This window comes from Tarenaya hassleriana, unplaced genomic scaffold (genome assembly GCF_000463585.1).
Source record: "Tarenaya hassleriana unplaced genomic scaffold, ASM46358v1 Cleome1, whole genome shotgun sequence".
NCBI lineage: Eukaryota > Viridiplantae > Streptophyta > Magnoliopsida > Brassicales > Cleomaceae > Tarenaya > Tarenaya hassleriana.
In genome coordinates, this window is record NW_010960187.1 from 942,259 (window position 1) to 953,142 (window position 10,884).

The window sequence follows — 10,884 nt, forward strand, 5'->3', positions numbered from 1 at the left end:
CGACACGACAGAATAGCTTCCCTTAACAGATAAAGCCTAAACAAAACCATGCATAGTGCCAAAGATAATTTCTAGGTGGTTTTTTATCAGGTAAATTCTGAGGGAAGATCACGAGAAATCAATAAAGTTGTGGTTCTCATTTTGTGCTATGGCAGACCAGACCAAAGGTGTTCTTCAATCAGATCGATGAAAAATTCAAACATCCAGAAGTGTTACACATCTACATGGTTTCAGGTCTCAAGGACGATTTCTTTAGGCCAGATACTTCCCCATTACATTATGGTAAATCTTTCACCACTCTAGTAAGAAACCAAGTATCAGGGCTCAACTCAGAGACCAGTCAAGATATCTGGAAACTCACCTCCTTCCATGAGAGAAATATCCCGCAACGAAAGTGCCATTTGCAAACTTCGAATCAAGGCCTCATGACTGGAATTCTGCAAGGTAGGATTTTTGCGAGACATATTATATGAAAAGCATAATAAAATCGTCTTTCACAGTAAAACTATTTTTTTGACCGAGATATCATCACAAATGTTAAATGAGAAAAAACCAAATAAATCCAAGGTACCTAGTACTCATATAAGACATTTACGTTACCTTGGCACGAGAGAACAACAATAGAAGACTGTATGTGTTAGCTATAGCTTCATAATTCTCTGGTGTATTTGCAGGAGATATGGACTGTGCCCATATTGATGAGAGCAGAACACTTATCTGGTGACTACTTAGCCTTAGACAGCCAACATCCTGAGAAATGGATCAAAAATCAATTGGATACACATCAACAGAACCATCTCATTAGCTGAACTGCAAAGGATAGTACAGTACACAAGAAAGGGTTAGAAAGATTGTAGCCATCTCATTGGTTACCTATCACAGATAACCCTTTATCCATGATTAAGACTATTTGTAAAATTACATGTAAAGAAACTACATGTGGTTTACGCATACTAATTTCGGTTCATTCATCCACAAAAAAAAAAGCATCTGTAAATGCAAGACTCTACATCCAAATTAAAGGTCTATCGAAAAATTAAGACAAATTACTAATACGAATTATCATATGGAGAAAGGTCACAAGGACATACCAGGTCAGAGTTCGAGACATTTATGGAGTTTGTATCAGCTGTTGTGGCCTCTGGTTGATCCCTTGTGCTATAAGCCTGACTGTACGAGGATTTCAATCTATTGCCACTATTACTTCTGGGTTCTTCCTCGGATATGACACTTTCCTTTATGATCTGGTCAGGGTTTAGTATCGAGGAAAATTTGTCCTTCTTTAGCTTCTCAAAAAGGGCAGCCGAGGAGGAAAAGACAGACACGGTTCTTGAAAGTGAACGAGGAAGACCCATGCCTTTCTTTAAGTCAACATAAACTAAGGAAGGGCGTGGGCAAACTGAGGTTGGCACAAGCACAACAGAAAATATGCGATGAGCACCAATGCGTGTTTCATGGTCTGGATGAACCATGGATTGAAGTAACTGATGGAATAAGGCCTCATGGAAAGCCTGAAATGAAAAGGAATAAACTCTTAGCCATTTCACTAGCACGGGTCTAATTTCTCTACAAGATGAAAATAATAAAAATATTAAATGTGTTTTAACAAAAATTGCCTTGTCTCGATATGACAGATATGGCATAGAGGCTATTATTTGAGCAGCTCGAAAAACAGTGGCAATCATGGTTCTTGCAACGTCAGTAATAGCTGAGATATTCTCCAACATCATAGCCATGGCGTCCAGAATTGGGCCAGCATCCCCAACCTGACAAATGTGACTGATCAGCTTCTAGCATCTTACATTTGCTAAGAACTTTATAAATGTTAAAACAGAACCACGAAGAAAATATTAAGAAGTTAATTTACTTAAAATAAGATATAAGACCCTACCTTGCCTGCTAATTCAATGAGGCACTTGTCAACAGCTACAGAAATCATTCTGTTCAACTTTGTTTCATCAGCTCCTGAATTTGCATCGTCAAGAGAGCAATGCATGTTCTTTCTCAGGTGCCTCATGATATCACATATTGCACCAACTATTGCCACTGAGTGCTCAATTTTTGCCTGTTCAGCAAGAGAGGTGGTAACCCATAAAATATCGAGCTGAATGCTTGGCTGCTTAAGAACGTTTTTATGATCAAGATGTTTGATCAACATGGACAACAGAAAGTGTGTTCCTTGACCTGTGATTTAGCAAACATGTCACATACAAATCTCATAGGGTTGAGCCGAGAAAAAAATTACAACAACAAAGGAAGAAGAGAAAAGAGAATACCAGATTTCTCCATTAAAAATTGCAAATCCCTCAAAACCTGGAATGCTGTAGAATTTTCCTTTGACCACAGATTTCCCTCGTCAAAGTAACGGAACAAAGACTCCAGTATACGTCGCACAGTTGTGGCCTCCTCACCTAGCTTGGCCATGTTCTGCAGGCAAACCTTGGACCAAAAGCTAGGGTCTCGGGAATCTTCCCTGATAAGGAAAGATATAGTTTAGAAGAGTAAAAAGACCAGAACTGAACAAACATAAACTCAAGGTACACACAGATAATTACATTGTCACATTTGATTCACCATTGTCGTTCACAACATTTCTCCAAGAAGGAACATTTATAAGAGAGTCTGGATAAGCAGTGTGACCTTCATTTTTTAGCACTTCATTTACCCATTTTCTGTTACTCTCATTAGCATCTGATGGTATTTTGGGATGGCCGTAATTTTCCAAGACCCCACAGACAACCTGCCATGATTGAATAGCAAATCAGTCAAAAGATAATGTGATAACTAAGCAAGATGATAATGAGTATGGGCCCGAACTTTACTGATGCCGCAATAGGATCTTTACTTGCCAGTTCAACTGGTAAGTAACTGCCGACTGATTGTGATAATATTTTAGAACTTAGGCCAGTACATAATAAGAAAACTAGGAGAATTTTTCTCACATATTCACATCATCAATTGTAGAGTTATCACAGATTCGTTGCCTTTCGTTATGGAGAAATGGGGATAAAATTTGTAAGAACCCAAACACCCCTGAAGAGAAAAAATGAACAAAAATATAAACCTGAGATTTACTTACATTATCAAAGTCATTGGATATATGAGAGTATTCGCCCATTAACCAAACCTGGAATCAGAGATTGCATCAGAAGATGCTTATGAAGGGTGTTGTTAATGTGTAAGGACTAATGCCAACGTATTACCATTGATGAAAGGGCTTGAAGTCCTGCTGCACGCAGGTTCCTTGATCTATCATTATCCCCAACTTCCCGAGCTAACTGGCACAGTTTTGGAATAAACCCTTCTAAGTTGTTTATGTAGCTACTATCCTTCTGCAATGTTTAAAAGCATAAATCAGCTATGTTGTCCTCAGTTCATTTGTCAGGCTACTCAATCCAAAAAAACAATAGATAATTTATTTACATGACAAATCTAGCAAACATAAAAGACTGACCTGATTATTTACAAATTCGAAAAGAGTCTGACATCCAGTTATTTGCATGTCATCTTGTTGAGATTGATCCAAAAGAGCTTGTATTGCCCTTAACAAGCCACTAGCGAAAAGTGTCCTGCAAAAGTAACAAAGAAAATAGATCAGCTTAACATGACCGATGCAATTCTACCAGCCATGACAATCTAAAGCTTTTGAAAATGACAATGTCTTGGATCTTCTACTATGTTAGACTGCCATTGAATGTTTAGGGATCAAAACAAATAAACAGCGACTTGCAAAGATAGTGATATAAAAGAAGAAATGGCCTCACATTTGCTCCTTACAAGTGACTAGCAGCTTCCTGTATATGCACATGACTATTTTTGCAGACTGGAAGTTCTCATTCCTCAATTCCTTGTAAAACCTTTGCTCGAGAGAATTTGAAATCTGGACAGTGGTAGAGCAAGTAGTCTATTTTATATATATAAACTAATACATAAACATTTCAAGTGGTTGCTAACATCCCAATCGACAGACAAGAAGAACATAACAATTAAGAGAAAGCAACCTTGATTTAATTAGTCTAACATGAGACTTTCAAAAGTTTATCACCCCTAGGCTTTCCATCAGATAGATTTTACCTTTGGCATGCGCAAAGGATTCTTGGCAGCATATTCGCAGAGTTTTCCAATTTTCCGGTCATTTGGACCTTCCGCCTGCTAGAAATATTAAGCATTGAGTCGTAACAGAATTGAAGCCAAAACTCTGATATAGCTAAGAAGAAAGCTCTTTCTGCTGTTATAGTACATAATATACACGCATAAATCATGGAACAACGACATATAAATCAGTGTGCCTAAAAAGAAACGATTCAGATCCACATACTTTACGAGGAAAATGGAACTACATGAAAGACTGAAAAAGACGAGTATTTTGTTGTAATACATGAAACAGATCATCTTCCAAATACTACTGCAGCCAAAGAGTGGCTGCTCTTAAAGCCTTTAGGCTTTCAATAACAAACACAATGAAACCAAAGCCTGCCATTATGACCAATATGCATAAGCCATAGATCCGAGGTAGTGTCTTAACATATAGAAACAATAAGGAAAGCAACCATCCAAACTATATAGACGACAAGAAAGCATGTCTGACCCAAGAGAAAAGAGAAGGGGAAATGGTGAATCTACTAACCTGATTACGGGGGAATATTTCAGCAATCAGCTTCTTGTACCTCTTCACGGGCTGCCTGGACCTTGCTCGCAGTGCTGGACAAAATATGCAGAGGTCACCACAAGCCGGCAAAAGTTGCCTAGAGATTACGCCTGAGACCGCGCTCATTCTTCAATCAGGATTCTAACCAACAACCACTGATCAATACAACCCTCAGTTCCTATGAACTTTTTTTTCAGCTCACGTTTCCTTCCCAATCCACCGAAAAGCCCTAGAGCTTCCTCGGGCAAGAAGGAAAACAGAGCTCGAGAATCAAAGGCAGCTCCCTTCAACTCCCTTAAACTCGAATACCAGCCTGAAACAGATAAAAAAAAAATTGCGGAATCACTTTCAGCCAATGAACTTCCGCCCGAGAATATTGCAATTGATCACACAGAACCCATTTCATCGTATCCAGAATTCGACGATTCAGAACCCGCGGAACAGAATCCGCAACAAGTATAAAACCATCGTTTCCCGACGAATCACAACCAAATTGATTCAGGCTCCGAAGAAATCAATGCAATGCTGAAGAAAAGCAACGAACCGATCGCTCCCCAAAACACATTGTCAACAACAAACAGAAGTTTACCTCGGATTACAGCATGAATGAGCGAACCAGAGGCTGGAAATTCCTCTAGAACGTGAAGAACATGAACAACCCTCGCGAAAATCGATCCACGCCAACACACCGGAAAATTTTCAAATTCCTCTCTTCTCTCTCTCTCTCTCAGAAAATCCAGCTATGATTTGCTTTTTCCCCTAATTAAATATGTCTCAACGGCACGACGCGGGGGTTCCAACTTTGTGCCGTTACGTTGTTATATTTATTTTGTTTTATTTTTTTAATATTGTTACAGGAGAAATCTCAGCCGTCAGATGATATCAAAAATTGTACATTTAAAAATATTTGTTATTTATTTATTTTATTTGCCAGCGAATAATATGGTGAAAATAAAGCACACACAACGGCATAAATCATAAATCTACAACTACACATATCATTGTCATTACCTTATATAAAAAAACATAGAAAATCATCTTTATCATTATGTCCCCAACAACACCACCTCCGTTTGCTGCACCGTTAAACGCCGTTAGCGATCTAACCGTGGTCACGTGATGTGCACGTGGCTCAGGTGATTCATGAATCATAAGCATCTGTAACTCCGACAGGCCAATGGGTGTAATTCCCGCCTAGACTCGTTTGTGGATGACGTCACGGAAGTGAAAACTGACGGCCGTGTAAACTAAGGTGTCGAATGGAAAAAAGTTTTATGCAGTTTTTGAATTTTAAAAATTCAAAAAACCGATAATTAAATTTTTTAAAATTTAACTTTTTTTAAAAATCTGAAAATTTATTTTATTGAAAAAATCAACTAAAAATCAAAAGGCATAATTTTTTTAGATTTACAAAATTATAAAATCAAAAAATCAAAAACCAAAAACTAAAAACTAAAAACTAAAATAAAAACTAAACTTAGACCTTGAATGGTGGAAGTTTTTAGAGTTTTTAGAATCCAAAAAAAAAAAAAAACAACATTCAAGTTTTTACAAAATTATTTTTCCTAAAAACTTGGAAAGAATATTCTGTCTTTATTTTACAAATACATATATATGGTGCATATACTCCCTAAACTAACACGTAATGGCAAAGGAAAAAAATATATTTTTTTGTTTTGTCACTTTGATTTTCTTTTGTAGGTCTCATCTTGGACCGTCGTTGTTGAACTGAAACGAGCCGTCTCGCATAAGATTAAGACTGAGGTTGTTGAATCGTTCCCTCGAGTACTGCCTCGACGCTTTTCTCCAATCCGTTCCCGCTTTCATCATCGCCGCGAATTCCTCGTAACTTATTCTTCCGTCCTGTAGAAATTGCAATGCGTTTAGAATTTGTTTTCTTGGACTCGGGATGCTGCCAATTTAGACTCTACACTGCGTGGACGGGTATCCTAGATTTTTGGGTCATCCGACCTCGGAACACTCAGATTTCTTGAACAAGATTACTCGTTCTCGTCCTCGTGATGGTCGGGTACCCGAGATGTGTCCAGATGACGGGGTCGACACAGCTGGTGAGGGGAGTGGCGAACCGAAAATCACTCTCCTACCGTCTCTTGAGTTCGAAACCATAAAACTTTTTTGGGTAATATACCCCAAATCGCCCTCTCAAAACTCTAACGCCCGCCTCTCGCTCTCCCAGTGGCCTACCGCTCGAAATCGCCTTCTCCCAGGTCGCCCTTGTCGCCATTCATGTTGTCTCACTCTCAGTACCTCACGCCCGCCCCGTCTGCAGACGAACTCTATCTCCCCTAGCTCGGGTTCCTAAACCCTCGGCACTTGCAAAACCTATACTCGAATCCATAGCTCGGGTTCTTGCCCGAGAAAGACCCAAACTCGAATTCTCACCCACAGTTGGATTCCCGAATTCCGGATATCCGCGATTCGGGAACCCACAACCGAAAAGGTTCCTGCTTTCATAAATGTGAAGGAAACGAGAGGATAGTAGAATGAAAAAGTGACTGACCTTGTCGGTGTCAACGTCGCGAATAATGGCATCGACGACTTCTTCGGTCGAGTCAACTTCATCGGACAGAGCATCCCTCAACTCCTCGATCTCGATAAACCCACTTCTGTCCCGATCAAAGAATTCAAACGCTTTCTTGAGGTGCACGTCATTTCCCATCTTCCTTAGGTGCACTGATATGGCTACAAATTCATTGCAATCCAAATATCCATCCTTGTCCACATCCCCCTGCCAAAAAACAGCATCACTCCGCCTATATATATATATATATATATATATATCCACTGTTATATATCCGAGACAGAACTTAACTTACAGCTTCCATCAAGATTTGTAGGTCGTCTTCTGAGACGTTATGTCCGAGTTTCTGCAACCCTAATCTCAACTCGTCGATATTGATCTTCCCTCTCTGGTTTGTGTCCATAACTTGGAACCCTTCTTTTATACCAGAGGCTTCCTCTACAGATAGATGCTCAGCAATGACCTGCAGAGGAATCTTTTCAGTGGTTCCGACAAATACAAAGTGAAAGCATTAAGTTGGTTTTTAGTTATTACCCTGAGAGCTCTTTTCTTGAGCTTATTCATAACAGAGAATTGCTTCAGCCTCGCCCTCACGGTTTCTCCCAATGAAACATTGGGAGCTTTCTTGGCATTCTGTAACCATGGATGATCTGGCCGCCCAGGACATGATTACGGTTTTTGTCAGAAGATTACTACTCTTGACATATACTTTCTTTTAGGACAGAACACAGACATTGCATCGGAACTGAAGATATATAAGATTTACCGAGCACTTGATGAGCTGTGAGACGGCGTTTTGGATCAGGATCAAGCATCTTCCTGACGAGGTCTTTTGCGTTCTGGGAGATTTTGGGCCATGGATCCCTTCTGAAATCCAATACAGACCGGATAATTGCTTGTGCTACTCCTTGCTCGGTTTCTGCAAAGGTCGTTCATACAAAGCAGAAGTATCAGTACCTTTTTACATATGCCCGGAAGTCTGTCGGGTGGTACACCCTCAAACTCATCGAGAAAATTATGTCCTTTGACGGTTATACGATGTGTGAAATAAAACTAACCTGCCCAGAAAGGCGGGACACCGCAAAGCAGTATGTAAAGAATTACACCAGCGCTCCAAATGTCGACTTCTGGTCCGTAATCCCGTTTTAGAACCTCCGGAGCCATGTAGTAAGGACTTCCGACTATTTCGTTAAACCTCTCACCTGGCAAGAACAGAAAAAGAAAACGGGGGGAAATTTCAGATTGGTTCCATTCTGACAAAACAACAGAGCAAGAAGGGTGAGAGCTTCATTGAACACCAAACCACATTACCTGGTTTAAAGAAAACCGAAAGACCGAAATCGATGGCCTTAAGAGGAGCAGTTTCCTTCTTGTCGGCAAACAAGAAGTTCTCTGGTTTCAAGTCTCTGTGCATTACACCATGTTTATGACACATCTGCAAACAATCATCAATCTCACATCATGAATCAAGTCAACTTCTTTCTCTGTTCCTGAGAACACAAACCAGACAGAAATGTACTAAAACCTGCAATGGTGACTAGCATCGTCTCCTACAACGCAAGTCTTCACGACAAGAACAAAGAACATCAAAAGGGCACGAACCTGAACAACTTCCACGATGGTTTTCGTCACCGAAGCGGCAGCTCTCTCCGTGTAATGCCCTTTCGCGACGATCCTGTCGAACAGCTCCCCTCCTTCGCAGAGCTCCATCACCAGATGAACAGCATTGGCATCCTCGTATGTCTCCTTCAAGCTTACGATGTTGGGATGTTCAGGTAAATGCTTCATGATCTCCACTTCTCTCCGGACATCCTCAATGTCCACCGCCGTTCTCAGTTTCTTCTTCAGGATCGACTTGCAAGCAAAGTTCACGCCAGTTTCTTTGTCCGTACAAAGGTAGGTGACCCCGAACTCGCCGCGACCGAGCTCGCGACCCAGCGTGTATTTCAGACCGATCTCGCGACCGGTCGGCTCCTTCAGGACGACGAGCTTATGGCCCGCTCCTCCGCCGTGGTGGAGGCCGTAATCGATGGAGAAAGGGTTCGGCTTGTTCCTCCCTTTCTTCTTCTCGTGCTGAGCCAACGAATTCGGTGTTCCGCAGCAATTCCCCATGGGATCAACCGCGATCGAGCAATCGACCGATCAATTTAAAAATTCCCAGGAGACCGAACACGAAGCTGGATGAAATCCTCGCAGCTCCGCGAGATCAACGAAATTCACGAATCTGATTTTCCCGGGAAAAAGGTAAAAACCTGGAAAAACCCTAAAAAGGGAAAACCAATAAGAGGATCGTACGACTTGGAAAAGAACTCTGGAGAATTATATAGGAGAAGAAGAGGAAGGTGAAGAAGGTGGTGGTGGTAGGAAATTCAACGTGCGAAGGCGAAGACGAAGATGGAGCAAACCAACATGAATACCTCGATTAAAAAAAAAACAATTGTTCGTCTGCTTCTCAACGTGAAAACAAAAATCACTAAAATCATTAAAATCCAGATTTTCTTCTCCCTGTAATTATTTTCCTCATTCCGACAACATTTTTTCTTATTTTCAGGATAATTTACACATAATTATCCAAATAAAATCATTAAAATCCAAAATAGAATAACTTACACATTCCCCTTATCCGTTATCTTCATTTTCTATTAAATTGAACCTATTGAGATTTTATTTTAATACTTGAAAATCTAATTCTCAACGAACTTTTACTTTTCTCTCTTTAGAAATATGATATTCGATTTACTACAATCCGCTTGAATACATGCAGGGTCGTTTTGGTAAATTTGGCACATATATATATATATATGCACCAACGATTAATTTTGGGAGCAGTATCCATCCACTATGGGCTTTTGAGACATTCCTGGATCTGGGACCGAGAGAAACCCAAAAAAGCGAGTCCCTGTCACGTTGTGGGTCTCTCCATTTGTAATTTAATTTTGAAAATTATTTAAATATAAAATTTTCAAATCAAATTAATAAATTTTAAAATAATGGGACAGGTTAATGAACTTAATAATCCACAGCCAAACAAAATGGGACGAAAGAAATAAAAATGAAAAGGAAATAAAATACTCCATCTAATAAGTTGTCAAGTCAAACCCGGCGATGTTGACTGCAAACGATAAACACACATATTAAAAGAGTTTATCTAAAATATCCTTATTAATTGTTTTTATTAATGATAGAATATATTATACATATAGAATATTTAATTATTATTAATAATGGGTAAATTTGAAAAATATATTAAAAAATATATTGGAAATAGAAAAACGTAATTTGTTTTAAAATAAAAAAAAGTAATCTTAAACGATATATAAATATAACCGAGGGAGTAGAAATTCCCCGGACAAAACTTTTTTCATTTACTATTTTTTATTTTTAGTTTCTTTTAATTGACATAGACCTAAATCATTGTTATTTATGCGATTAATCCTAGCAATAAATTTTGTAGAAGTATATAACGAACTTAATATTGGATTGCTCAAGTGGTAAGGAATAGAACAAATATTCTATCCAATCTAGATTCGAATCTCTATTTAGAAAAGAATTTTTCGATCTTTTGAAAGATATAATTGATCTTTTTGAATTATCTATCTATATATATAACGAGTGAATATCTATGTTGTCCATGGCTAAAAGCTAAGTTGAAAACAACAATTCACGCACACGCAAAATATTTACATAAATATTT

At 39.0% G+C, this 10,884-nt stretch overlaps 2 protein-coding genes across 4 annotated transcripts in view; both read right to left on the minus strand.

Moving 5' to 3' along the window:
* Positions 1-5,383, minus strand: part of LOC104818426 — a 7,600-nt gene extending 2,217 nt beyond the window's left edge. For 2 of the 3 annotated variants that reach the window (XR_002024473.1, XM_019203228.1), the window contains exons 1-14: positions 5,238-5,383; positions 4,628-4,961; positions 4,075-4,152; positions 3,765-3,880; positions 3,455-3,569; positions 3,204-3,332; positions 3,080-3,127; positions 2,556-2,740; positions 2,277-2,473; positions 1,892-2,184; positions 1,617-1,766; positions 1,092-1,511; positions 601-750; positions 362-437 (exon numbers count right to left, since the gene is read on the minus strand). Coding sequence is in view for 2 of the 3 variants with exons in the window: in XM_019203228.1 (XP_019058773.1) it covers positions 362-437; positions 601-750; positions 1,092-1,511; positions 1,617-1,766; positions 1,892-2,184; positions 2,277-2,473; positions 2,556-2,740; positions 3,080-3,127; positions 3,204-3,332; positions 3,455-3,569; positions 3,765-3,880; positions 4,075-4,152; positions 4,628-4,774 (2,104 nt within the window). In the remaining variant the exon portion in view is untranslated. The remainder of the gene's footprint in view (positions 1-361; positions 438-600; positions 751-1,091; positions 1,512-1,616; positions 1,767-1,891; positions 2,185-2,276; positions 2,474-2,555; positions 2,741-3,079; positions 3,128-3,203; positions 3,333-3,454; positions 3,570-3,764; positions 3,881-4,074; positions 4,153-4,627; positions 4,962-5,237) is intronic. The other variant, XM_019203231.1, reaches the window with a different exon arrangement.
* Positions 5,384-6,171: 788 nt separating this feature from the next.
* Positions 6,172-9,629, minus strand: LOC104818689 (calcium-dependent protein kinase 32-like). The gene is made up of 8 exons (XM_010548421.2): positions 8,793-9,629; positions 8,502-8,625; positions 8,249-8,392; positions 7,957-8,109; positions 7,725-7,840; positions 7,486-7,653; positions 7,170-7,397; positions 6,172-6,511 (listed from the first exon to the last, which is right to left on the minus strand). The coding sequence occupies exons 1-8, from the start codon at positions 9,300-9,302 to the stop codon at positions 6,353-6,355; spliced, it is 1,602 nt and encodes a 533-aa protein (XP_010546723.1). The 5' UTR covers positions 9,303-9,629; the 3' UTR covers positions 6,172-6,352.
* Between the last annotated feature and the right edge of the window lie 1,255 nt (positions 9,630-10,884).